Genomic DNA, 24000 nt, shown 5'->3' with positions numbered 1-24000 from the left:
ACCAATGCCATGGGTACACTCATATTGTACACTCGTATTGTATGCTTGTATTGTACACTCATATTGTACACTCATAATGCGACATGCTTTATGAAAATGTTTACACTGTGTTGTCGGTGGTGACTAAAGAAGATGTTTACTCTGTGCTATCAGTGGATAATGGGCTCCACTATGTTAGTCTCTTCAACTGAAAAGGCGGTAGCACTTGTCCTGTCATCACCTATCATCACACACTGGAGGGCGCTGTGTACAGTGACAATTATTGCTATCTCCAGCAGTATCAGCCTAGATACACTGTCTGAATCAGTCACCACTTTAGTGGAGGTTTAAATTGGGTTTTTTAGACCTCACTGAGAAAAACCCTACCGGTGTGCCCATTGGGCTATTTCTTGTTGCAGCCAGTACACCATGACTGGTATACCAAAGGCTGTGGTATGTGTTATGTGTGATCCCTTGCTACTATACGTGGTTATATGGCATCAGACATGTGATTAAGGACCACACAGATATATAGAGAGAGGAAACCTGCTGTCGCCACTTCATGGGTTACTCTTTTTGATTAGCAGCAAGGGATCTTTTATATGCACCATCCCACAGACAGGATAGTACATACCACAGCCTTTGTTACACCAGTTGTGGTGCACTGGCTGGAATGAGAAAGAGCTCAGATGGGGCTCCCTAGACAGACAGATGAATGTATCTTTGTAAATTCTCACACCTTTATTACAGGTGATTTTCCACCTGCATCCATCTCATTCTGTTTTAATAATCTCATTTCTGTCTTTGATGCTCAGAAAGAACAAAGCATATTTGCATTATGAGGTATTATCTTTCCCTGTGTGATCATCATACCGCCTAGCATTAACACATTCATACCCTCGGTAAGTTGGCATCGAAGAACAGTCTGCACCCATCTGCACATGTGTGTTTGTGTTAGTGTGCAGATGCAGATATGATGAAAAATAATGGAAAGTCAAATATCTCGAATGTGTGTTAATGCTGTGAGGGGTGGAACCTATTAACAAAATGCATTTGTGTTGGCGTTCATTTCACATTAAGCTGAAACACCTGCGGTGAAGCCGACAGGAAAAACTGGTGTGTGGGAATACAGTAAAATCCAGAATTAAACAACCGGGGCCAGTTGGTGAAACCACCGGCCTCGGTGGCTGTTAGGTACAGGGTTTGCAGCCCGGTACCAGCTCCCACCCAGAGGGCAAGATTTAACGACTCCATGGGTAGGTGTAAGGCCACTACACCCTCTTCTCTCTCAATAACCACTACCAATTAACAACTAACCCACTGTCCTGGGCAGACAGCCCTGATATCTGAGGTGTATGCCCAGGACAGCATGCTTGAACCTTAATTGGATATGAGCACGAAAATAAGTTGAAATGGTGAAGCTATAGTTAGGTTAGCTAAGTGAAATAACAAAGCTGGATCACATGCAGTGGTGTTTCACGAAACGTAATACTACTAGTTAAATGCATGCGATGACTCCCAAGACACAAAAATGCGTGTGTTTATATATATATATATATCTTCTAATTCTCTTCTAATTCTCTTCTAATTCAAATAGTAAATTTCATACCCTTAATACCCCACAGACGCCCTGTCTTGGACACATCCACTGAGGAATCTCGGAGAATGTGCCCAAGACAGTCGTGCTTGAACATTCAGTGGATGTTAGCAATCTTAGGATATTGGTGGCCATTTTGGACGCCATCTTCTATTTCCTGATAGCTCAGTGGTGGTTGAATTGTTCTCAGTATGTTCCTTGACCCCTAAAACCTGGTGTGGACACCATAAATATCATTCTAGGGTGAATAGTATGAGAGTTGTAGCTATTTTAAGGTATTGGCAGCCATATTGGATGCCATCTTGGATGTGACAACTTTCCGAAAGTCTGATTTTGGTAGATTTTTAGTCACTTATATAACAGCAAAATTAGCTGGTGCTTTGGCTTAAGGGGGGATAACTCAAAATATTTGTGGTCAACATGTATTTTTTCTTTTGTATATGGTAGTTATAAAGCAACTGTACTTCTACAGAATCTATTCTAATAAAAAAAACTATTGAAATGCATGTAAAAGGTAATGATGTTTTTTTGGTATGATAGTTATCAAGTGATTGTACTTCTACAGAATATGTATTCTGACATAAAAATCTGCATTTATATGCATGTAAAAGTTCATGGTGGGTTTTTTTTGGTGGTATGGTAGTTATCAAGTGACTGTACTTATACAGAATATATATTCTGACAAAAAACTATTAAAATGCATGTAAACGTTAATGGTGGGTTTTTTTTGGTATAGTAGTTATCAAGTGACTACTTCTGCAAAATATATATTCTGACATAAAAAAACTATTGAAATGCATGTAAAGTGGTGTTTTATTTATGGTAGTTATCAAGGGACTATACTTCCACAGAATATATATTCTGACATAAAAACTGTATTAAAATGCAGGTAAAATTTAATTGTCGTATGCAACCTTAGACACCAAAATAGTAGTTTAAAATATGATGAGAATTTTTTTAAACAAATGTTCTTTTCCTTTCAACTGAAAGAGCAGATTTACATTTTTCTCTAGATAAAATAACCATTTGTAAGACTCGAAATAACTGCTTTAAAAATGTGCTGATGTATCATAAAGCATGTACTCCTTTCATATCCTATCTTATCTGGATCATTCCTGTTTTAAATAGAAGCGTAGACAAAATAATACTTTTTAATGAGGTTGAAGCCGCATTCTCACTGCAGCATATTCATTTTTCATTGCCAGTTTATGATTGACATGTGTGCTTTATTATGTGAGTGTAAATTGACTCCATATTTTGCATGGTGGCATGTTGCATAAATTTAGTCACTAATGGTGTGGAAATGGATGCCTATCTCCCCGTGGCATTTCCTGACTAAATTCTGCTACATTTTTTTTTGCTGGGGAGTAAACAAGTTATTTTAAAATGGGTCTCAGATCGTAATTTGTTCCAGCGGTTTTGCATTATCTTTTTACTTAAAATATTGTACAAGTGTGTTATCACATGTACCTTACCGGTTTGTTTAGTCTGGGGGTTATGTCTGTTCCTTTCATCCATATGTCCATATGTATGCATGTGTCATCCACTGCTCCATGATTGGAATATCAAAGACTCTGTGGTATGTGCTGTGCTGTCTGTGAGGAAAGTGCATATAAAAGATCCCTTGCTGCTAATGGAAAAATGTAGCGGTTTCCTCTGATTGACATCCCATAGCTGATCATTAATAACCTTTTTTTTCCCCAGCACTATTCACCCCTTTATTCATCCAATTCATCCATTCATCCATCCATCCATCCATATTATGTCATTCCATCTGTCCATCCATCCATCCATCCATCCATCCATCCATCCAGTCATCCATCCAGTCATCCATCCAGTCATTCATATTATGTCATTCCATGTGTCCGTCCTTCCATCCGTCTGTCTGTCCATTAGTGCTGCAACGATAAACCGGTATACCGCGATAATTAATCAGCTCGATACGAACCGCGGTACAGTTTTGCGTATCGCGATTTTTATACGCTATTGTTTTCCTCGTATCTTATTTGACTTGAAATAGGCAAACAAACAAACAAAAACCACATGATTTTATTCATTAGTGATGACAGGAAATGTAACAATCACGTCAAGCGTAGTCGGCTTACTTGTTGGCATATAAAGTGATAGGTCGGTTATACCTGGTTCTAACTTCTAAACAAAACGTGTCAGAAGTCCAATGGAAATAACCAGTTAACGATAATTACAAATAAATGTTTTGTTAATTACACATTATTATTCATTGTTCATTCACAATTAAATACGGCTATGGCTATCATATTCAAAGAAATAAACCAATAAGTGAGAATCGCACTTAGCTGTTTTTCCATGAACTCGGAATACTTCGGCCGATCGTTCAAAACACCTCGGCCAATAACCTCTGGTTCGGTCGATCTGCCGAAATATTGCGATTCAATATGTACATTTCCGTGTCAAGCGAGCAGCAACGGAAAAACCCGATAGCAAGGATTTCCAAATGTGACAATTTAAAAACAGTTTGACACTGTCACACCGGTGTTCTAGTAGACTAGTATTTTGTTAAAAAATAAAAATGACCAAGAAGAACATTATGCAACAAATAAATGTCGTGGTTTATATAATCATTTAGGTCTATGATGAAATGAATATTACAAATATTTCGATTTATATACTTAGTATTACTTATTTAACTCAAACTAGCTATGTCAAGTTTTATTGACAAAAAACTAATAAAGATCATTAATAAGTTTATGCATTCTGCTTTCATTAAAAAACCCCACCCATAAACATTAAATTTAAATAATATCAACTATATTGCAATACATATCGCAATACGGTTTCTTATATCGCAATATATCGCAATACGGTTTTGACCGTATCGTTGCACCCCTACTGTCCATCCATCCATCCATCCATCCATCCATCCATATGTCATTCTATCCATCCATCCATCCATCCATCCATCCATCCATCCATCCATCCATCCATCCATCCATCCACATTATGCGATTCCATTCATGCATGCATGCACCCATCCATCCATCCATCCATCCTTCATTCATATTATGTCATTCCATCTGTCTATCCATATGTCCATCCGTCCTTCCTTCCATCCATCTATCCATCCATCCATCCATCCATCCATCCATTCATATTATATCATTCCACTGATCCATCTGTCCGTCCGTCCGTCCGTCCGTCTGTCCGCCTGTCCATCCATCCATCCATCCATCCATCCATCCATCCATCCACCTTCCATCCATCCATCCATTAGGAAAATTTTTGTGGGTTTCTTCTGATGATTATGAGTCATAATTACCAAATGTTTGACAAAATAACTGATGATTAATAAATCAATGTGCTCTAGTGGTGTCATTAAACTTTTAACTTTTGCTTGACGGACCCATTGATTTTAGTTCCTATCCTAACCAGTGCACCATGGCTGGTATATCAAAGGCTGTGGTTGTTCTGTCTGTAGAAAAGTGTATAATGAAAGATCCCTTGTTGCTAAAGACTACAGTATTACTGAATGTTTGACAACCAGTAACCAGTCACTAACGGGGAACATTTTGTTTTCAAAATCTTGATTAACAATATTTCTAGTTGACTGAAAATTGACTGGTGACTAGTGTTTAATGTTTATCCTGAAGGAGAAACTCTTTGGCCCCTTGGAGAACCTACGGAACAGCAGCTTTTGTTCGAGCCACTGGGAAGGAAGGGAATCTTTTATTTAATGACGCACTCAACACATTTTATTTACGGTTATATGGCATCAAGAGCGTACGATGAAGAAGAAGAAGTTTAATGTTTAAAATTGTGCACCGATCTTTGAAACTTGAGTAGCAAATCGCTACGTGATACTGAACAAACTATTCCCTGACTAATTAATCGGCATGCTCAAGTGGTGTCATTAAACAAAACAAACAATAACTGTGTGTATTAAAAGCTGAAGTACTCGAGGTACCGTCTGTAATTAGAAGTCCTCTACAGTGTGGAAATGAACCGTTTCCTGCCACTTCTGTTACTGGTTGACATTGAGGTCGGTCGAACTTCCATGTAAACATGCATTCAGTACCAGTAGTTGGTCGTTTTCAAAGCACTCTTGTTTTGTTTTAATGACACCAATAGAGCACATTGATTAATTAACCATCGGCCCTTCAGACAACACACCACAGTTCAAAACATTCTGTGTCAGTCTTTCAGTGTTACAAGTTCTGTAATCTCAAGTGTCTTGTAACATGTTTTAGTAAATTATCATCATTGAAATGGGTTTTTTTTTTTTTTTTTTTTTTCTCAAGTCTTGTGTACGATCTTGTAAAACTTACATTTCGTTCTCATTTACGGCACATTTTCTGGCACAAGTCAAAGTCATTAAAATGTTTTTGTTTTTTTTTTTTCACACAAGTGTTGTGTACGATCTTGTAAAACTGATATTTCATTCTCATTTGGGGCACATTTTTTGGTGCAAATAAGTCTGTGCCCCCAGTGATTGTCTTTGAACATTAAGGACGAAAGAAATGATTAATTAATGATTAATTAATGAAGCATTCAGTACAATTTAGTGTGGGATTTAGCTCAGTTGGTTGAGTGCTCGCTTGACATGCTTGTGTTGCAGGATCAAACCACCTTGGTGGATCCATTCAGCTAATTGGGGTTTTTCTTGTTCCAACTAGTGCACCACAACTGGTCAAAAGATCAAAGGCTGTGGTATGTGCTTTCCTGTCTGTGGGTGAGGCATAGCACTCTTGCTTGATGCGCGGTCAGTTTGGGATCGATCCCCGTCAATGGGCCCATTGCGCTATTTCTCACTCCAACCAGTGCACCACGACTGGTACATCAAAGGCCGTGGTATGTGCTATCCTGTCTATGGGATGGTGTATATAAAAGACCCCTTGCTGCTAATCGAAAAGAGTAGCCCATGAAGTGGCGACAGCGGGTTTCCTCTCTCAATATCTGTGTGGTCCTTAACCATATGTCTGATGCCATATAACCATAAATAAAATGTGTTGAGTGCGTCGTTAAATAAAACATTTCTTTCCTTTGTCTGATGACTACGAGTCAAAATTACCACTGGGCTACATCCCGCCCTTTATAATCGAGACATTGAAGTGATTCATGTAGCAAGAGACATGTGCTTGTGAAATTAGCTTTATGGAGAATTCATTATGAAATATATTTGCCAAAATCTCCTTCGGTTTATCCTTCAGCTCTCTCTAGGTGTGGTTCTCTTATCAACAGGAGTGTCAAGCTCTTCATTTTTCAACATGATTTACAATTTTCTCTGCTGTAATTGTACCAGAAATAGATGCTGAAAAGCAGAAGGTAGATAAAAAAACAACTGTGTAAAGGCTTTTTAATTTGCAACCTGCTTCGCCATTTCACTCAGTACCTGGGCCCCGTTCCACAAAGCGTCCTTAGGCCTAAGATCACTGTAACTGCACAGCTAACATATGCACTTAAGGTGATCTTAGCGCTAAGATCACTTTGTGGAACGGGGCCCTGAGCTTGTGTTTCTTTCTTTTAAAGACTCGGTACCTTAGCTTTTGTTTCTTTCTGTTAAGGCACGAGATTTAGCTCAGTCAGTTGAGCGCTTGCTTGAGGTGCTTGCGTCGCAGGATCAAACCACCTCGGTGGACTCATTCAACTGATAGGTTTTTTTTCTCTCGTTCTAACCAGTGCACCACAACTGGACAAAGGCTGTGGTATGTGCTTTCCTGTCTGTGGAAAAGTGTGTGTATAAAAGATCCCTTGCTCAATTAGGAAAAATCTAGCAGGTTTCTTCTGATGACTACGAGTCAGAATAACCATATGTTTGACATCCAATAGCTGATGATTAATTAATCAATGTGCTCCAGTGGTGTCGTTAAACAAAGTTTTCAACTTTCTATTAAAGACGTAGACCTTAGTTTCAACCCGTAAAAATGGACACTAAGTTCAGTTGATCTACAAATCTGTCACACATTTGAGGGGCGGGATGTAGCCCAGTGATAAGGCACCCACTCGATATGTGGTCAGTCTGGGATCGATCCCCGTCGATGGGCCCATTGGGCTATTTTTCATTCCAGCCAGTGCACCACGACTGGTATATCAAAGGCCGTGGTATGTACCACCCTGTCTGTGGGATGGTGCATATAAACGATCACTTGCTGCTAATCGAAAAGAGTAGCTTATGAAGTGGCGACAGTGGGTTTCCTCTCTCAATATCTGGGTGGTCCTTTATCATATGTCTGATGCCATATAACCGTAAAATAAAAAAATGTGTTGAGAGTGTCATTAAATAAACATTCCCTTCCTTCCTGTAACACATTTGAATAAAACATTTTTTAAATGTTTTATTTAACGACATACTCAACACATTTTATTAACGTTTATATGGCGTCGGACATATGGTTAAGGGCCACACAGATATTGAGGGAGGAAACCCAATGTTGCCACTTCATGGGCTACTCTTTTTGATTAGCAGCAAGGGATCTTTTATATGCACCACCCCATAGACAGGGTAGTACACACCACAGCCTTTGATGTACCAGTTGTGGTGCCGTTACAGATCAAGTTTGACTTTCATGGTGATTTACCCATTTTTGACAACGTTATGCCCCTTGAACTTAGGAGATATGAAAATAAAAATGTATGGACCAGTTTTGTTTTGCAGTATTCCTAAAGATATTAAAATTGGATATATATATATAAAAGCACGAAAATAAGTTGAAATGAAATGAAAACATAAAAATGATTGTTACGTTTTGTCTTACAAGAATATTTTATTTTACAGATGCGGCGAACACAGAAGAGATCGATCTTCTTGGAGCTATAGGAGTTCCCAGTGAGGGAGTCACATACTCCGTCGGGGTGGATGGCTACCCTGCGTTCGGTATAACGCGGCATACCAATATTCGAAAAGCGGCATCTTTATTTTTTAGACAACCTCTCTACAGAGACTTTGCCATTGGAATAACATTAAAAGCCACCGCTTACCGAGGAGGGTTCATATTTTCTGTGGTGAACCCGTACCAGACGATTGTGCAATTTGGAGTCAGTTTAACAGACTTGGAGTACGACAGAAGTCGGCAAAACTTAGCTTTATATTATACACCAAATGCAAAACATGTTGAAACATCACAGATTATAGCTAACTTTTCAATCCCCAGTACGGTGGGTCGATGGACTAAGGTGGGGATCCGCGTGGAGGGGGAGGAGATTACTTTGTACCTAAACTGCAAGGAATATGAGAAGGCGTTGTGGCGACGCAGGACAGACCAGTTGGAGTTCGAGCCAGGGTCCACTCTCTACCTGGCACAGTCGGGACCGAACTTTGAACAGAGATTTGTGGTGAGTAGCTTGTTGTTATTTACTAGATGAAACCCGTACATAATGAACACTGCTCACTGTGTATATAGCCATTTCTATGTTGAGTGACCAGGGTTCTCATTCATCCAAAAATATTGAGTCCATGGACTCATGACCTTATATTTTGATAGTCCATTAGGAATGTAGGAGAGTCCACATTTGAAGATGAATTGATATTTCCAATAAAATGTCAAGTGAATTGTATAACAAGTGACAACACAAAAAAACATTGACATTTAAATGGTTTTATGTCGTAATAAAAACTACATGAACATGAATACATTTTTTAATTATTAAAATGTATGATAAAATATAAAACAAATACCAGGTGACGCATATATATTCAACTAATAATGCGAAAAAAAAACAAATATTGCGAAAGAATTTTAAGTTTGGCGAAAACATTTGTGAAAGATTTTTTTAGAACCAAACATGATCAACCAGTTTTGTTCAGTTGGTCCGCCTCATGGTGCGAATAAGCACTGTTTGCATGTCCACGTGGCCAGTCTACTATTCAGTAGTGTACTGCCAGCTGCTTGTCGTAAAGCTAGAAAACGCGATTAAGTAAAATGAAATACTGTTTAAGACATGTTGCATTTTTTATATTAAATGTTTGATTACTAGCGACAACAAGTTTTACTTTTTATTAGTCATGTTTTGTCGTACCGGTTAATGTTGTAAATCTGGGTCACGTGGTTGAGTTCATTTTCATGAAGTGGGTGCATTGATGAGGGCGGCTTTCTGGATTGACCAACTGATTGTACCAATTAACACTAATCTCCAAGAATTTTTATGAATGTTGCCGATTTACTTTACAGTAAATTTAGATGTTTAAATTTTTTTTATATTGTAGTTAAATAAAAATAAAAATATACTGCGTCTGCAGGGACGCACATGTATGCAATATGGTGAGTCCCATCCTTGATCACTGTGTCAGGGACCCGGGACTCCGGGTCCATGAGAACCCTGAGTGACAAAGATGGCAGCGTCCAAGCATTGCCATTGTGTTTATGGAATTCATCTTTGTATGCAATATTTAGAATGATGTGTGTATGGTAGTTGACTGAGTGCCTCAAGATCCCTGTTAAGTGTGGCGTCGGGTAAGTACAAATAAGCTAGACTGCAGTGCCTGAAGATCCCTGTTAAGTGTGGCATCGGGTGAGTACAAATAAGCTAGACTGCAGTACCTGAAGATCCCTGTTAAGTGTGGCGTCGGGTAAGTACAAATAAGCTAGACTGCAGTGCCTGAAGATCCCTGTTAAGTATCGGGTAAGTACAAATAAGCTAGACTGCAGTGCCTGAAGATCCCTGTTAAGTGTGGCATCGGGTAAGTACAAATAAGGCAGTGAGATAAGTGTGGCGTAAGTACAAATAAGCTAGACTGCAGTGCCTGAAGATCCCTGTTAAGTGTGGCATCGGGTGAGTACATATAAGCTAGACTGCAGTGCCTGAAGATCCCTGTTAAGTGTGGCATCGGGTGAGTACAAATAAGCTAGACTGCAGTGCCTGAAGATCCCTGTTAAGTGTGGCATCGGGTAAGTACAAATAAGCTAGACTGCAGTGCCTGAAGATCCCTGTTAAGTGTGGCATCGGGTAAGTACAAATAAGCTAGACTGCAGTGCCTGAAGATCCCTGTTAAGTGTGGCGTCGGTAGAGTACAAATAAGCTAGACTGCAGTGCACATCAAAAAAGGAGAAACTATCAGAACGATTGGAAACTGTTAAAATAGATAATTTATTATATTATAGATAGTATTAAATGCTTATTAGTCTTATTTGATTTACTGTGCTAGCACAACAACAATGCTATATGACCCCGAGTTATAACCTCCACTGCAAAATTATCTCCCCTTGCCGGATGTATATAGTACACCCATGCTTGAGCAGACTGTATATCCTCATTTCTGATTCTGAGGTCATATAACGTTGTTGTGCTAGCACTAGGTAAGTATGAATAATAATGAAATACTTGAAATAAGAATTGGATATTTACCTATAAAAGATCCCTTGCTACTAATGGAATAATGTAGTGGGTTTCCTCTCAGATTACATGTCAAAATAGCCAAATATTTGACATCCAACAGTCGATGTTTAAATCAATGTGCTCTAATGTTGTCATTAAACAATACAATTTTTTAATTTTTGGGGTGCGGGAAGTAGATCAATGGTACAGCGCTCGCTTAATGTGTGGTCAGTCTGGGATCAATCCCTGTTGGTGGACCCATTGGCCTATTTGTCCTTCCAGCCATTGCACCAGGACTGGTATATCAAAGGCCATGGTATGTGTTATCCTGTCTGTAGGATGATGCATATAAAAGATCCCTTGCTGCTAATTGAAAAGAGTAGCCCATGAAGTGGCGACATCGGGTTTTCTCTCTCAATATCTGTGTGGTCCTTAACCATATGTCCAATGCCATATAACCGTAAATAAAATGTGTTGAGTGCATTGTTAAATAAAAAAAAATTTCTTCCTTCCTTAATATTTGGTCACAGGCAGGTCAGCATATACCATAGCCTTTGATATCCCTTTTTGTGGGGGATGAGTTGGTACAGAAAAAAAGCTAATCTGAAAATGGGTCCACTGAAGGGATTCGATCCTGAGGCAAGTGATCTACCGACTGATCTAGATCCCACCTTCTTGTGATATTCTGGGGCCGGGATCTAGCCCAGTGGTAAAGTGTTTGCTTGATGCACTTAGCCATATGTCCACCATATAACCATAAATAAACTGTGCTGAGTGTGTCGTTAAATAAACCATTTCCTTCCTTCCTTCCTTCAAACATTTATTAAATTTGACATATATAGACTTAGAAAGGAAACCCGCTACATTTTCCCCCAATAGTAGAAAGGGTTCTTTTATATGCACCATCCCATAGACAGGATAGCACATACCACAGCCGTTGATACACCAGTTGTGGTGCATTGGCTAGAGAAAGAAATAGCCCAATGAGCCTCATCCCATAGACAGGATAGCACACACCACAGCCTTTGATACACCAGTTGTGGTGCATTGGCTAGAGAGAGAAATAGCCCGATGAGCTCACCCATGAGGATCGATCCTAGACTGACTGGGCATCAGGCAAGCGCTTTACCACTGGGCTACATGCCACTCTTAGAGTGATGATGTTTCAACAACCGGTACACTTTAGAAATACCGATGATGTAATACCGATACATCATCGACTCTTTTGAAAAGTGTTACAGCTTGTGGACTGCCATTAATTTTTTTCAGACGAGCATGTGACCCGCCTCTATTAAGCAAGTAATAGGCGACATTTTTTAGTCACTGGAAATGTCATACATAAGCACATCAACAGATGTAACACATTCTTCCAATTTTTGTCGCTGGCTTTAATCGCAGGAATCTCGACTCATATAGGTCACAAGGTTGTGCTCAAGGCCAGATTTCAAAAGCGTGAAATATTAAATCACGTCTTTCAGTATTTTCAAATGAACAGCTTGAAAATTACACATGTTCATGTCAGTTTTACTTTAAAGGGACATAACCTAGTTTTTAAACACTGAGGCATATGTTTTACTATTATAGCCGTTTTTGATAACTGAAATCAAACTTTACTTAGATTTTGTTCTTTAGATTATCCATTTCTGTACATTTGAAGTGTTTTTTGTCATCCTGGTGTTTTTAATTAATATCACAATATGCATTTCTCACATTTTTAAAAATGCACGTGCATCTGAGAAGTAAAAACCGGCCTCGGTGGCGTCGTGGCAGGCCATTGGTCTACAGGCTGGTAGGTACTGGGTTCGGATCCCAGTCGAGGCATGGGATTTTTAATCCAGATACCGACTCCAAACCCTGAGTTTAGAGTGTTTAACCCTTATTTTACCCTGAGTCACAGATCTGAATGTATGCACAGTACATTGAACATGGAACTTAGGGTTTAAATAGTTGCTCACAGTTAAAAAAAGAGTTTGTTTTGTTTAATTACATCGCTAGAGTACATTGATTTATTAATCATCAGCTATGGGATGTCACATATAGGCTTAGAGAGAAAACCTGCTACATTTTTTTTCCATTAGCAGCAAGGGTCTTTTATATGCACTATCACAGACAGGATAGCACTTACCACGGTCTTTGATATACCACCGGCCTCGGTGGCGTCTCTGCAGGCCATCGGTCTACAGGCTGGTAGGTACTGGGTTCGGATCCCAGTCGAGGAATGGAATTTTTAATCCAGATACCGACTCCAAACCCTGAGTGAGTGCTCCGCAAGGCTCATGGGTAGGTGTAAACCACTTGCACCGACCAGTGATCCATAACTGGTTCAACAAAGGCCATGGTTTGTGCTATCCTGCCTGTGGGAAACGCAAATAAAAGATCCCTTGCTGCCTGTCGTAAAAGAGTAGCCTATGTGGCGACAGTGGGTTTCCTCTAAAAATATCTGTGTGGTCCTTAACCATATGTCTGATGCCATATAACCATAAATAAAATGTGTTGAGTGCGTCGTTAAATAAAACACTTCTTTCTTTGATATACCAGATCATTAAATCATCGAATTGGCCACACATACCTAGTTTATTTTATTGTTGATTTGTATACTGTATCAAATCATTAAACATTCTAGCTGGCCACCTAAATCTAGTTTATTTTATTGTTGATTTGTACACTGTATCAAATCATTAAACATTCTAGTTAGCCACCTATAAATAGTTTATTTTAATATTGATTTGTATACTGTATCAAATCATTAAAACTCTAGCTGGTCATCTAAACCTAGTTGATTTTATTGTTGATCTGTGCGTGCCATACAGAGATATCGACCCCAGCAGTACTAATTTTTGGCTTATACTTACATTCGTACTTAATGTATAGACTATTTCCAGCTGTAAAAATGTACACCTAATACAACTATGCCTTTATTGTCTCGTGCTGCCAAATACAGTGAAACCTGCTTTTGTGGCCACCTGTATTAAACAGCTACCTGTGTTAAGAGGCCACCTTTATTTTCCCAAATCATAAATACAGTAGAAACTGACCTGTAATAAGTGACCACCTGTCTTAAAAGGCCACTTGCTGATACTTATTGAGTGGCTGCTTAATACAGGTTTGTCTTTACCACATTGTGACAGAAAACCTGCTTTGTGGAACTTGTATGTTGGCACATTCCGAATATAACTGGGACAGTGTGGCCTACTTTGTTCTTTTCTTAGTGGGTTTGACAAAAATGTTCAATGTATCATATACCAAATATTTCTGTGTGGGTCTGTGTGGGCTGCAGGATTTAATTAGCTCAGTCAGTAGAATGCTCGCATTAGGTGCATGGGTTGAAGGATACCCCACAACTTGGTATATCAAAGGCTGTGGTATGTGCTGTTCTATCTGTTGGAAAGTGCAAATATCAAAGATCCCTTACTAATGTAGCAGGTTTCGTCTGAAGACTGTGTGACATCCAACAACCAATAATTAATAAGTCAGTGTGATCTAGTGGTGTCGTTAAACAAGGGTTACCCTGATCAAAATCCTAAGGGGGAGGGGGGCACTAATTTTTATAAACAAATCATTTTAAACACTATACAAATTAAAACCTAAGATGTGTATGCTATTTTCTGGAGTAAAAAAGAAAGGAAAAAAAGAGATTCTCAGGGGGGGCTACTGCGTTATTTTTTGTCAAAATGGATTGGCAACTGCTGTTATTTTATTATTATTATTATTATTTTATTATTATTATTTTATTTTTTTTAATTTAATTTGTTAAATTGTTTTTGTTTTCAAAATCTTGATTAGCAGTATTTTTTGTCAAAATGGATTGGCAACTGCTGTTAATGTTTTAAAATTGTGTTGCGACCTCTGAAACTTGTGTAGCAAATTGCGATGCGATACTTACAAAATGTTATGTTCTAAAACAGATTTGACCATACATGAATTTATTCATAAGCTACATGGACAGCTACCCCTACTTCAACCATGTTCGCCAGTGGTTCGGATAAATAGCTTATTGTTTCTTCATTAATTTATGCATGTACACGTCCATCTGATGTAGAGGTCAGTGGACTCGGTCGGTATCAGTATAGGTCATGAGTGAAATACTGCCATTAACCCACATCTGGTACATACCATGTTTATCTGTTTGACCTCCAATTAAAATAATTAATACACTTAGGGTTATACCCTCGGGCACCGATACAAATACATGTATATATATATGTATACAGATAAATCTCTGTTAGATAATTACATGTATCCTGAAGACAAATATGGTCAATTTGTTCGCTGATTGGAGTTAACGTATATTTGGTTTAACAACACCACTAGGGCACACTGATATATTAATAATCAGCTATTGAATGTCAAACATTTGGTAATTTTGACATATAAAGTTTGTTTTGTTTAACGACACCACTAGAAAACACTGATTTATTAATCATTGGCTATTGGATGTCAAACGTTTTGGTAATTTTGACATATTAACAAAAGTTTGTTTTGTTGAACGACACCACTAGAGCACATTGATTTATTAATCATTGGCTATTGGATGTGAAACATTTTGGTAATTTTGACTTATAAAGTTTGTTTTGTTTAGTGACACCACTAGAGCACACTGATTTATTAATCACTGGCTATTGAATGTCAAACATTTTGGTAATTTTGACATATAGTCATAAAGAAAAAACATGCTACATTTTTCCATCAGTAATATAGCAAGGGATCTATTATATACTACTCAAAAGAATTTAAGGGTCAGACGATATTTTCAACATTATTTTCTGAATGTCAATTATATTAGCTAGACCATAATGTCACGCATGGTATTGTTCCATTTTGACGAAAGTGGGTCTAAGCAACCCATAAATGAATTAAAATCCACTGTCATTGACACTGTCGACTAGTTCTAATGGTGAAAACATGCTTACATTTGCACGTAAATTAGGGCGAAAGCGAAAGGTCTGCTAAGTGGCCATAACTTGCTTTTTCACAAAGCGCTTCATTTGCACACTTTGCACGTGTATTCCATGTTCCCAATGCTGAATTTCCGTATAATTGGAGCTTGTGTTTGTGTACGGTGCACACTCCAAATTCGACAATGGTACGACGTCAACTGACTATCGAAGATCGAGGAAGGGCTATTGCTTGGCTTCAGGATGGCAATACGCAAAGAAATGTTGCTCTGAGACTTGGTGTCAGTCAGAGTGTCGTTGGCCGACTGTGGCAACGGTACCAAGCAACGAATTCTGTTCGAAATCGTCCACGTTCGGGAAGACCCCGAAGGACTACAAATAGAGAGGACCGCTACATCACCAATATGGCTCTACGTCAACGCACAACCACTGCACGCCGATTACGTGACAATCTGCGGACTGCGACTGGAACTCGAGTGTCTGATCAAACCATACGCAATCGTCTGAGAGCCAATAATCTACGCTGCCGTCGCCAGGCTGTTCGACCACCACTCCTACCACGTCACAGAACGGCCAGACGTCACTGGTGCACGCTTCATCTGCAGTGGCAACGTGTTCAGTGGGGTCGAGTGATGTTCACTGATGAGTCCAGGTTTAGTCTCCAGTTCAACGACGGTAGGGTTCGTGTCTACAGACGTCCTGGGGAGCGCTTCGCTGACATTAATGTTAGACGTCACCGGTTCGGTGGTGGCAGCGTCATGGTGTGGGGCGGCATCTCTATCCACCACAGGACCCCCCTCTATGTGGTGGATGGCAATCTGAATGGAATCCGCTATCTGAATGAGATTATTCGGCCGTTGGTTCTCCCAGGCCTTCAGCAGATTGGCGGCGGGGCAGTTCTGCAGGATGACAATGCCAGACCCCACCGCGCCAGGGTGGTAACGGACTTTCTCAGACAACAAGGTATCGCCAGGATGGATTAGCCAGCATATTTGCCTGACTTGGCCCCAATAGAGCACGCCTGGGACGAATTAGGCAGGAGAGTTCGGGATAACCATGCCCCTCCGGCCATCCTTCATGATCTGGGTCAACTTCTTATGGCAGAGTGGCAGGCCATTCCCCAAGAGTTCTTCAGACGTCTGATCAACAGCATGAGGCAACGATGTGTCGAGTGTATTCGCGCCAGGGGTGGATTAACACACTATTAAACGAATGTTCTAATGTGTAAAATCCATGTTTGACAACCTTCAACTTTGACAGCATGTCATGTGACTTTCTTGTATACAGTGACGTTTATTTGTGGTTTTTTGTAAATATGGAACAATAAAAAAAAAATTTGGTGTAGTTTACATCATCAATCTAATACACTCTGAAACTTATTTGGTTATAAATTTTTGACCCTTAAATTCTTTTGAGTAGTATATATGCACCATTCCAGAGACAGGATAGCACATACCACAGCCTTTGATATAACAGTCGTGGTGCACTGGCCGGAATGAGAAATAATCCATTGGGCCCACGGACAGGGATTGATTCTACCATGGCCACTTATGATGCGAGTGCTATACCACTGGGCTATGCCTGACTCTCCCTGATTGGATGTTAAACAGTTGGTAATTTTCAGACATGTACATTGTAGGTAACCTGCAAACGTGTTACGTTTTCCTACCAGCCTCGGTGGCGTCGTGGTTAGGCCATCGGTCTACAGGCTAGTAGGTACTGGGTTCGGATCCCAGTCGAGGCATGAAATTTTTAATTAAGGCTCAGTGGGTAGGTGTAATCCACTTGCACCGACCAGTGATCCATAACTGGTTCAATAAAGGCGTGTGCTATCCTGCCTGTTGGAAGCGCAAATAAAAGATCCCTTGCTGCCTGTCGTAAAAGAGTAGCTTATGTGGCGACAGCTGGTTTCCTCTAAAAAAAAAAAACAGTGTCAGAATGACCATATGTTTGACGTCCAATAGCCGATGATAAGATAAAAAATCAATGTGCTCTAGTGGCGTAGTTAAACAAACTTTATTTTGTTACATTTTCCCATTAGCGGCAAGGGATCGTTTATATGCACTTTCCCAAAATACCCTATAAACCAGCAGCAGGTATGTGGCAATGGAGAACACTTCAGCTGATCACAAAGATAAGAACAATTTACTCCTCTACAGATAAGATTTCAAAATTGTACAGTGTTGAGTGTTGAAATATTTTGTAGATGGTTAGATGGGAGGAAGTAAATTCCATATGACTATAAGGATGAGGGGTGGGTTTTTTTTTCAAGAAACTGAGGGTGGGTCGGGTGTTTCCTTCTAAAGCCATGTTTCTTGTTTGAAAAGTTTGCTTTGTTTAACAACACCACTAGAGCACAAATTTATTAATCATTGGATCAACATTGTACGTCAAGTCTGCCATTGGATCCCAGAGGAACATGCATCAAGTGAGCGCTTTACCACTGGGCTGTGTCCCACCCCTTGTTGAAGAGAGGTTAATAGTTGTTAGTTGTGAGTGAGAGAGAAGTTGTTGTAGTGGCCTTAAACCTATAGATACCTATTGAGCCAGTTAAACTCACTCTGGGTGGGAGCCAGTACCAGGGTGTGAACCCAATACCTAGCAGTCTTAAGGCTGTTGGGTTAATCACTATACCATGGAGACTGGTGAACCTTTAGCATTCATTCTTTCATTTCAACTTATTTTCGTTCTTATATCCAATTAATGTTTAAGCATGCTGTCCTGGGCACGGTAGATGTTACTGTTAGTGGAACCGGTAGCTGTTACCGTTAGTGGAACCGGTAGCTGTTACCGTTAGTGGAACCGGTAGCTGTTACCGTTAGTGGAACTGGTAGCTGTTACCGTTAGTGGAACTGGTAGCTGTTACCGTTAGTGGAACCGGTATCTTTTACCGTTAGTGGAAGTGGTAGCTGTTACCGTGCAACCGGTAGCTGTTACTGTTAGTGGAACTGGTAGCTATTGCTGTTAGTGGAACCGGTAGCTGTTACCGTTAGTGGAACCAGTAGCTGTTACCGTTAGTGGAAATGGTAGCTGTTACCATTGGTGGAACCGGTAGCTGTTACCGTTAGTGAAACCTGTAGCTGTTACCGTTAGTGGAACCGGTAGCTGTTACCTTTAGTGGAACCAGTAGCTGTTACTGTTTGTGGAACCGGTAGCCATTACTGTTAGTGGAACTGGTAGCTATTGCTGTTGGTGGAATCGGTAGCTAAATATGTGAGCATGTGGCTCTGACACAGTTTCAGTGAGTGTTCCTATTGTCTGTGTTAAACAGGAACAAATCCCCAGGATTCTTTAGTGTCACTTCGCCTTAAGTTGGTTATCAATTACCTGGTACATGAGCAGCAGGAATAGTTCTTGTTTGTGACAGCACGTTACTCCATGACAGAATGAGCTTTTTCTCTTCATTGTATGTGGGGTTTTTTAATGAATATTCATCACCATTTGGATTCAATTAGATGAGATGGGATAGCATGGATGAAATTAGATGGATGGATGAAATTGGATGAATGGATGGATGAGATTGGATGGATGGTTGGATGAAATTGGATGAATGGATGGATGGATGGATGAATGGATGAAATTCGATGGATGGATGGATGGATGAATGGAAGCAATTAGATGGATAGATGGATCAGATTGGATGAATGGACGGACGGACGGATGGATGGATCAGTGGATGGTTGGGTGAAATTGGATGGGTGAGATGGATGGATGGGTGGGGGATGGTATGGGATGAGATTGGATGGATGAATGAATGAATTGAACGATGGATAAATGGATGGGATTAAATAAGATTGGATGGGTGAGATGGATGGATGGATGGATGGATGGATGGATGATGGATTGAGAATGGATGGATGAGATTGAATTAATGGATAAATGAATGAATGAATAGATGAAATTGGGTGGATGGATGGATGGATGGATGGATGCAGTTGGATGGATGGATGGATGAGATTGGATAAATGGATGGATGAGATAGGATGGATGGATGGGTGAAATTGGATGGGTGACGTGGATGGATGAGGGGATGGTATGGATGGATGGATGGATGGATGGATGGATGGATGGATGGATGGATGGATGGATGGATGGATGGATGGATGGATGGATGGAAGGAAGGAAGGAAGGGTGGATGGATGGATGGGTGAAATTGGATTGGTGAGATAGATGGATGGGTGGGCGGGATGGTATGGGATGAGATTGGATAGATGAATGAATGAATTGAAGGATGGATAAATGGATGGGATTAAATAAGATTGGATGGATGGATGGATGGATTAAATAAGATTGGATGGATGGATGGATGGATGGATGGATGGATGGATGGATGGATGGACTGACTGACCATTTTTGGATGAAATTATGGGTTTGGGTACATGGTGTGGATAATTGATGGATAGGTGGCTTGAATAAAGAGATGTTTGAATGGATAAATGAATGAATTGAATAAGTTATTGGACTGGACGAATAGATGGATATCAAACTGACTCTGGCATGTAATGATAAACAATATAAATGGCTGTAATAATATCATGGAGTGTATATATAGGGAAGGAAGGAAGGAAAGGTTTTATTTAACGATGCACTTAACCCATTTTAATAGTTATATGGCGTCGGACGTATGGTAAAGGACCACACAAATACTGAAGGACGAAACCCGCTGTTGCCACTTCATTGGCTATTCTTTTTGATTGACAGCAAGGGATCTTTTATATGCACTATCCCATAGACAGGATAGCACATACCATGGCCTTTGATGTATCAGTCATGGTGCACTGGCTAGAGCAAGAAATAGCCCAATGAGCCAGCCCACTGACAGGGATCGATCCTAAACTGACTGCACATCAAGTGAGCGCTTTACCACCACTGGGCTCCATCTCGCCCCATATAGTGAAGGGTTCGTAGAATAGACAGCTGCTTTTCTCGTAATGTTCGGTTTCATGTAAGACAATCTGAACTAGTTTATGATAGCGTTGTCACAACTTTCTTTATTTCTGCCATACCTTGCATAGTGATGCTGCTACATCTTTCTATTTTAATACCATCGGATATAATGGAAAAAACGTGAGGCAGGGTTAGCGTAAGATGGGCAGCTGGTTTTCATTTCTTCATACCTTGCATAGGGGGTGGGATGTAGCCCAGTGGTAAAGAGCTCGCTTGATGCGCAGTCGGTTTGGGATCGATTCCCATCCGTGGGCCCATTGGGCTATTTCTCATTCCAGCCAATGCACCACGACTGGTATATCAAAGGTGGTGGTATGTGCTATCCTGTCTGTGGGAAAGTGTACATAAAAGATCCCTTGCTGCATTAGAACAAATTTAGCAGGTTTCCTCTGATGATTATATGTCAAAATGACCAAATGTTTGATATCCAATAGCCGATGATTAATGAATCGATGTGCTCTAGTGGTGTCGTTAAACAAAGCAAACTGGGTTTTTCATACCTTGCATAGTGATAATACTGTTTACATTTTAATAGCTTGGGATATAGGTTAAACTTTGTTTTGTTTAACAACACCACTAGAGCACATTGATTTAATAATCATCCGTTATTAGATGTCAACCATTTGGTAATTTTGACATAAAGTCTTAGAGAAGAAACCTACTACATTTTTCCATTAATAGCAAGGGACCTTTTATATGCACCAGCCCACAGATAGGATAATGTATACCATGGCTTTGATATATGAGTAGTGGTGCTCTGGCTGGAATGAGAAATAGCCCAATGGGCCGTTCAGCGGGGATCGATCCTAGATGCACCACTCATTAGGCGAGCACTTTACCACTTGCATGGAATATAATGGACATACGGCCAAGATGTGAGATAGGTTTAACATAAGGTGGGCAGTTGGTTTTCTCATAGTATCTGATTGATGTAGGGGTGGAATATAACTCAATCGGTTGAGTACTGGCCTGAGGTGCTTGTGTGACAGGATCAAACCACGTCAGTAGATCCATATATCTGATTGGGATTTTTCTTGTTCCAGCCAGTGCACCACAACTAGTCAAATGCCATGGTATGTGCTATCCTGTCTGTGGGAAAGTGCATTTAAAAGATCCCTTGCTGCTATTGAAAAAAAATTGTAGCAGGTTTCCTCTGATGACTAAGTGTCAGAATTAGCAAATGTTTGACATCCAATAGCTGATGATTAATCAATCAATGTGCTCCAGTGATGATGTTAAACAAAACAAAGTTTAATTTTTTGATGTACGACAGTTGTGTTTATGATGGTCTGTGTCACGATTTTCTTTATTTCTTCACACCTTTCATAGTAATAATACTGCTTACTATTTCATAGCATGATATATAATTCATTTCATTTCAACTTATTTACGTGCTTATATCCAATTTTCAGACCGGCGTCGTGGCAGGCCATCGGTCTACAGGCTGGTAGGTACTGGGTTCGGATCCCAGTCGAGGCATGGGATTTTTAATCCAGATACCGACTCCAAACCCTGAGTGAGTGCTCCGCAAGGCTCAATGGGTAGGTGTAAACCACTTGCACCGACCAGTGATCCATAACTGGTTCAACAAAGGCCATGGTTTGTGCTATCCTGCCTGTGGGAAGCGCAAATAAAAGATCCCTTGCTGCCTGTCGTAAAAAGAGTAGCCTATGTGGCGACAGCTGGTTTCCTCTAAAAACAGTGTCAGAATGACCATATGTTTGACGTCCAATAGCCGATGATAAGATAAAAAAATCAATGTGCTCTAGCGGCGTTGTTAAATAAAACAAACTTTACTTTTTTATATCCAATTAAGGTTCAAACACACTATCCTGGGCACACACCTCAGCTATCTGGTTTGTCTGTCCAGAACAGCAGGTTAGTGGTTAGTGGTTAGTGAGAGAGAAGAGGGTGTAGTGGCCTTACATCTTAAAAAAACTTGCTTTTGGTGGGAGCCGGTACCGGGCTGAGAACTCTGTACCTACCAGTCTTATGTCTGATGGTTTAACAATGACGCCACTGATATATAATAGCCAAGACTTGAGGCAGAGTCAACATGTAAGATGGGGGGCAGCTGGTTTTCTCGTGGTATCTTATTGATGTTTAGAACATGGTGTTTATGATGGTTATGTCACAACTTGGGTCTTGCTTTCTTCATACCTTACTTGCACAGGTGCCAGTCTTCACGGGTGTTGAGAAGTACTAACCCTGGGCATGTGGCAGACTGGGCACCTGTATTGTAGCCACAGTGAGAAGTCTAGCCATCTGAGACTGTGTCTATCAACACTGGTCATGTATAACTATCAACACTGGTCATGTATTACGTAGGCGATATGCGTCTCTCCGCACCAGCTATGTGTAATACATTTGATATATAACAGGAGGGGATGAGATATGGAGAGCTAGGCTTTAACAGTTGATATATAACAGGTAGGAATGAAGTATGAAGCTATAGTTTGTCCCACAGGGAACACTGTTTTTTTTCTTTCAAGCTATGGAATTTATTTACAAGTTTTTTATTTCTTAGCTGATTGTTTTTCTAAATTGGACACAAAAATAGTTGTGGGTTTTTTATATTTTGAAAACATTTTTACTTTTCTTCTTATTACGTCAAACAAAACTGAAATTATATCAAAAAATATTTCTTATAAAAGGATGGGACGAACTATAGACTTTAAAAGTTTTCAAACTCTCGATATGAAAGTTGTCTCATGCCTGGTGTGGGAGATGGTAAACATACATATTATTCAGTAAAATATTCCAACATTGTTTTTTTTTTAAGTTGATTTTTTTCCCCTGAAATTCGAATTTAAAAAAATAAACCAAAACTGAGTACTTTTGATATTAAAGTGATCTTATGTCTGGTGTTGGGAGATGGTAAACATACATATTATGCAGTGAAATATTCCAACATTGTGTCTTTAAGTTGATGTTTTTTTCTGAAGAGTTCATTTAGTGCATTGCTGGTCAAGTGCTGTCTGTCTAGACATACATGTACACTGTATTTTTAAACAGACCCAGTGGAAATGTAGGTCAGTGGTTACTGTGTGTGCTGCTGTAAGAATGTTCACATAAAAGATTCCATGCAAATTTTTATTTTTAAATTCTTTTTTTAATGAGTTACAAGGATATGATTTTTCAGCTTTTTATCTTTTTTCAGCTTTTTTTTGCACTACCTCCTACAAAAATGATTTTTGTAAAATAATTTCAGTTTGGTTTAATGTAAGAAAAAAAGTAAAAGTGTTTTGGAAATCAGAAAAAAACCCTAACTATTTTTTGTCCAATTTAGAAAATAGT

General features: G+C 39.7%; 1 protein-coding gene across 3 annotated transcripts in view; it reads left to right on the top strand.

The window, feature by feature from the left end:
- LOC121387333 (collagen alpha-1(I) chain-like) overlaps nucleotides 1-24000 on the top strand; it is a 199799-nt gene that overhangs the window by 93169 nt on the left and 82630 nt on the right. For all 3 annotated transcript variants that reach the window (XM_041518378.1, XM_041518377.1, XM_041518376.1), the window contains exon 2: nucleotides 8325-8881. In XM_041518378.1, coding sequence (XP_041374312.1) covers nucleotides 8325-8881 — 557 coding nt within the window. The remainder of the gene's footprint in view (nucleotides 1-8324; nucleotides 8882-24000) is intronic.

This window comes from Gigantopelta aegis, chromosome 13 (genome assembly GCF_016097555.1).
Source record: "Gigantopelta aegis isolate Gae_Host chromosome 13, Gae_host_genome, whole genome shotgun sequence".
NCBI lineage: Eukaryota > Metazoa > Mollusca > Gastropoda > Neomphalida > Peltospiridae > Gigantopelta > Gigantopelta aegis.
This window is presented reverse-complemented; position numbering and strand designations above follow the sequence as displayed.